This window comes from Maylandia zebra, linkage group LG23 (genome assembly GCF_041146795.1).
Source record: "Maylandia zebra isolate NMK-2024a linkage group LG23, Mzebra_GT3a, whole genome shotgun sequence".
In the NCBI taxonomy this organism is placed as follows: domain Eukaryota; kingdom Metazoa; phylum Chordata; class Actinopteri; order Cichliformes; family Cichlidae; genus Maylandia; species Maylandia zebra.
In genome coordinates this window covers 41,746,535-41,751,388 of record NC_135188.1, presented here as the reverse complement: position 1 = coordinate 41,751,388, position 4,854 = coordinate 41,746,535, and the positions used below count along the sequence as shown (strand labels likewise).

General features: G+C 37.5%; 1 protein-coding gene across 2 annotated transcripts; it reads right to left on the bottom strand.

The window, feature by feature from the left end:
• Positions 1–1,436: 1,436 nt before the first annotated feature.
• On the bottom strand, positions 1,437–4,614 carry LOC112430426 (interferon-induced protein 44-like). 2 transcript variants are annotated; one of them, XM_076880196.1, is made up of 9 exons: positions 4,570–4,614; positions 4,336–4,383; positions 4,147–4,167; positions 3,581–3,614; positions 2,873–3,068; positions 2,494–2,646; positions 2,226–2,397; positions 2,056–2,156; positions 1,437–1,847 (listed from the first exon to the last, which is right to left on the bottom strand). In XM_076880196.1, the coding sequence occupies exons 2-9, from the start codon at positions 4,361–4,363 to the stop codon at positions 1,680–1,682; spliced, it is 873 nt and encodes a 290-aa protein (XP_076736311.1). In that variant the 5' UTR covers positions 4,364–4,383; positions 4,570–4,614; the 3' UTR covers positions 1,437–1,679. The 2 variants fall into 2 exon arrangements, with proteins under 2 accessions (XP_076736311.1, XP_076736312.1); XM_076880197.1 differs by lacking the exons at positions 4,147–4,167; positions 4,336–4,383; positions 4,570–4,614 and adding an exon at positions 3,752–4,094.
• Positions 4,615–4,854: the final 240 nt, after the last annotated feature.

Genomic DNA, 4,854 nt, shown 5'->3' with positions numbered 1-4,854 from the left:
CCAAAGTGTGGGGCCCGCCCCCTGGGGGGGAGGGGGGGCTGAAAAGGATAAAAAAACAAAAACAAACAAGGCTTGGACACTGCTAGCACGGGTGCCCACACAAACGCAAAGCAGGTGATGAAGCATAGCTGAATATGTTTCCAAACCAACTTCATTTTAAGCCAAAGACTAGAAAATATGGTGAAGCATTTCTTCCCTTTGGGTTCCATATGAACCAACGCAAAATCCCAACACAATTAAATATATTATATATTCATATATTAAAATATGAAAACAAAAAGAACATGCCGTTCTCTGTAATAATGGTAAATGGACTGGTTCTTATATAGCGCTTTTCTACTCTTCTGAGCACTCAAAGCGCTTTGTACAACTTGTGCATTCACACAAGCACGTTTATCTAAGTGCTTCTTTTAGCTAACATTCACACACATTCATACTCCGATGGATGCATCGGAGAGCAATTTGGGGTTAGTATCTTGCCCAAGGATATTTGGCATGCAGACTAGGGGAAGCCAGGAATTGAACCCCCAACCTTCCGATCAGTAGGTGACCTGCTCTACCACCTGAGCTACAGCTGCCCCACCAACTTGCCAGCTTGCCATCACCAGTGTGTGAATGTGTGTGTGAACGGGTGGATGACTGGATATGTAAAGCGCTTTGGGGTCCTTAGGGACTAGTAAAGCGCTATATAAATACAGGCCATTTACCATTTACCATTTAGTGTTAGCATGTATTTTCCAACAATAAAGCTGCTGCCTTTCATTAATTATTCTGTGTCAAAGCCCAGTATTTGGATCCTAACCAAGCCTCCCACACAGCTCACTTTGTCTTTCCCTGATGAGCATCAGTAATAAAGTCATAGGCACAACTTTATTTAACTTCCTCATGTTGGCTAAAAACTATTTTACAGATATGATCTTAAACCAGGACACAGACACTGTAATTGCTGACCTGATATCAAGTGTATACGTAGACTGAGCCCATCTTTGATGTTTGTTTTTATATCTACTCTTTCCTCTCAAACTTTTAAACAGCAGCGAGCAATACTTATACACTGTTTATTCCTACAATGTTCTTACTCTCACATTGACAGTAGTAACAAAGTATCAGCGTGGCTGAGTTTACTGTAAATGGAAATAATTAAACAAAAAGCTGAGTAGGAAAACTTACTAGTTTCATGAATAGTAGTCCGACTGTGACTAGAGGACAGATGATCTGTACCATCTGATTAAGCTCTCAAATGCATAGTCAAGGGGGGGGACTAAGTACATATCCTGATTTGGACTTATATATCTAACTGGATGTTTATATGGGTTGAAAACCTAAGTAATTAAATATCTATTCATCGATCCTCTACCACTTATCCAACTTAAATTACAGTTCTTTAAACAAGAAATCACTGATTCACAGTGGAGAGTCTTACATCAAGGGTTAAAATGATTTATTTGAGTTACACGGCAGATAACAGTTTACAAGCATATATGTGTCATTCTTCATGCAGTTACCATTTTGAATATATAATATATATATTTATTTGGATTTAATTTGCAAAAGAAAGGAAGTTTCTTTTCACACCCTTTTTGTGTGACTGTAACGATGGCAAATGAAACATAAGCATAATCACTTGAAGAGTAACTGAACATTTTCATTTTCTAGCTCCCTCACACATTGATTACAGGTCAGGATTGTATGTCATTCAGGTAGTCCTCTCCATAGTCAATGGTCTTTTTCAGTACACTCAGTATCAGTGAATCCACATCGTTATTCGTATCAGTTTCTTTGTGGTAGTTCTTCACGAGGAAGATGCAGTTCAGTGGAATACCCAGGTCCCTGTTCACTGTGTCCATCTAAGTTTAAACAATATTACATTTAAAAAACTGAAACTGTATTGTTGCACTAGTGATATAATTATAAATTACTTGTTCAAATATTTGTACTCATTATAGCTGAGGTTTCTGTTCAAATATACTGAAATGTACAGCTGAATTAGAGATGTGACATCCATGTGTAAACTGTCTACAAACTCGTGAAACTTATGAAAGTCCTGGAACATACCAGCTGATTCAAGTGCTTGCTCCTGTAGGCGTTCTTTATGTCTCTTTTGACTTCAGGACAGGCTTCATCAATTTTAGTGATAACAGCTATTTGTGGGATCCCTGCCAATACAGAAAGCAATGCAATCATTGTATCTCATGTTTTTCTACTATTCTACTTTCTGCTCTCACCTTTGTCACGAGCATGTAGTCTGACTTCTCTCATCTTCCTCCATGTTTCATCATTGATTATGCTCACTGTGTCAGCTGGAATAACAACAACCAGTATGTGGACTTTGTCATCTAAAGTAGGAGAACTGTTGTAGTAAGAATCTGATTCACGCAAGAGAGCTGTGGGTTTGAACTGGGGGAAAAAAAGCAAAATCAATTGAACCTTTTTGCACGATACAGTTTCTGTATCACAGACTGTGTACAAGCATCTGGATGAAAAACATCATACCGTGTAACCTTCTTTGACATGTCCACTAATGGCAAGTTTGATGTCTTCTACATGAATTCCTTTCTCAGCGCCCCTCTCAAGCCCCTTGGTGTCAGTGAAGACAAAAGAGTAAAAAGTTTCTGGATTTCCTTTCTGAATTTTAAATGTCCTGTACTGTAAATAAAATAAAAAGTGGTGTTGTTATATTAGTGCCAGATACTAAAGATCTTAAACAGTTTTCAGAATAATTGACACACTAGTTGTGCTGACTATTTTTCACTCGTTTATAGTTTAATGCTTATAAAGCAGCTACCACTGCAGTGCGCTCCTGTAGTCATAGAAAACCTCAAAGGAAATGAGTGTGCAACTATGATAAGGATAGATACATCCTCATACATACTGCAATGGTGAAACTGTCACCAAAGGTTGCTGCTGCCAATGCTCGAGTTGCGATTTTGCCTCTTAAAGTACTGTCCACAGAGTTGATGAAGCTGGACTTTCCAGCACCTGGTGGTCCATGAAGCATAATTCTGAGATGCTGGACATCTTTGTGAGGCTTGTAATCTCTGACAAGCTGCAGGTCTCGCTCTCTTTCACTGTTCATTTAGAAAATTACAATAGGATTTAGTGTGCACTTACAGTTTATACAACAGTGTTATGAACAAACACAAAATAACACAACAAAAAAACAAAACACTTGAGGGGTGTACTACTGAGACAGGCTGACATCTGTTTTCTGCTGCCTGCAATTTCAGAAGCCTGAAATAACCAAATAAGCATTTCTGTGTCACCATGTGAAACTATGTGAATTCCACATTGTGACTCAGACGTTTGTGCTGCTGTAACAATTTGAATGTAAATATTTAATACTTCAGCAGAGAATCATTTACAGTGACATCAGAATGAGCAAAAATGTGACACCCACAGATGGGTTTAAAGTCAAATTGAACGAACATTAAACATAAGTTACCACAATGATCAAACAGGTCAAAAGAGATTGATTTTGTGATATAAAATTGTGACTCTAGGATTAACACAGGTGAAATTAAATGGTTAATCTTAATAATTCTAGTACACCTCTCTAAGCAACCACACTCTTAATACTCACCCCCATGGTATGCTCCTCTCTTCTACCTCTAACACTGCAAAGTGAAAATGTTAATTGTATGAGTCACACTGGAAGGGCAACGTTATAAATTAATTACACATTATGTATTAAGGCTGTTAAACACTGAACGTGTTGCTTTTTTTGAGGAAAATTCTTCCTCAATAAACGCACTGTGAAAACTAAAAATGAAGCCGACATCAAACGACGACGAGCTGAGAAAAGTAAGAAACTAAGAAAACAGCAGCAGGGAGAATTTAACGGTTGGATCCAGGAGCTGAAGCTGTGTGTTTGTACAGTTCAGGATGTCAGTGAGACAGTTTGAGGCGAGGCAGGGAAATGATTTCAGAAAGCCGCATTGAGTAGCTGTGTGTCTGAGGTAAATAGTATGACATGATTACACTTCCTGGAATTCTGCTGCTCAAACTGTCAGTGTGAACAGCTGCATTAGCTGCACTAACAGACGAGACCAGAAAATATTTGCGCAGATTTTATTTGTCCAGTGTGTAAAAGCCTCGAGTTTTTTCCTCAGGACTAAATAATTTTGTATCATATTTAAAATATCTTACGAGAAGGTGGTGAGCGATTACCTGCAATTGAAAAATGACAAAGTAAAAACATGTTAGCAACACTTGTGTAGCTCAATATTATATGTTAAACCCACGAGGGCTTCACAAACATGACAATATAGGGCAAATCAAAAGAGAAGCATGAAGAAAACCACCAACAATGAATATGAAATGAAAAAAACTGCTTACCGGAAAAGATTTTTTTAATATTCAACATTTTTTTTTGTCATCGACTATCTGTGAATTAAACAAGCAAAAAAAGACAGTAAATTATAAAACAGTAAATTCTTGAAATTCTTCTTGAAATTAAATTATTTTAACTTGACACATGTCAACCAAATGTGAGATGACTCAATAAAGGTCAATTTAATAATTTAATAACTGGATTTCCTGCATTGGATTATTAACACAGTGTTACCTTACCTGAATGCCCAACTGTGCTGTGAAGTTGCCGTGTCTTGGTTGTTGTTCACACTGATGTAGATGATGTTTGACTTTGGATTTATAAATGTCCTTTCACTTTCTCTTTGGGTCATGTGACTTCTATTATTCGCTCTATCTGATGCCAGTCTAATGTAGTTGTAGCTGCATAGCTTCTTAACGTGTATGTGTCACTTACACCTATTTCTTAAAATTAAAAACTTACTTCTGTCATAATCCTGGGTTTTGTAACCAGCGTTTTCAGTTTTAGCCTCTGATGTAGTTTTA

Bases quoted from the DNA above. Each gene is read 5' to 3' on its own strand.
- LOC112430426 (XM_076880196.1), bottom strand. From the start codon at position 4,363: ATGTTGAATATTAAAAAAATCTTTTCCG. The intron at 4,168-4,335 runs GTAAGCAGTTTT...TTTCAATTGCAG, and splicing joins TATTAAAAAAATCTTTTCCG to GTAATCGCTCACCACCTTCT. The intron at 2,647-2,872 runs GTATGTATGAGG...TTTTATTTACAG, and splicing joins GTGACAGTTTCACCATTGCA to TACAGGACATTTAAAATTCA.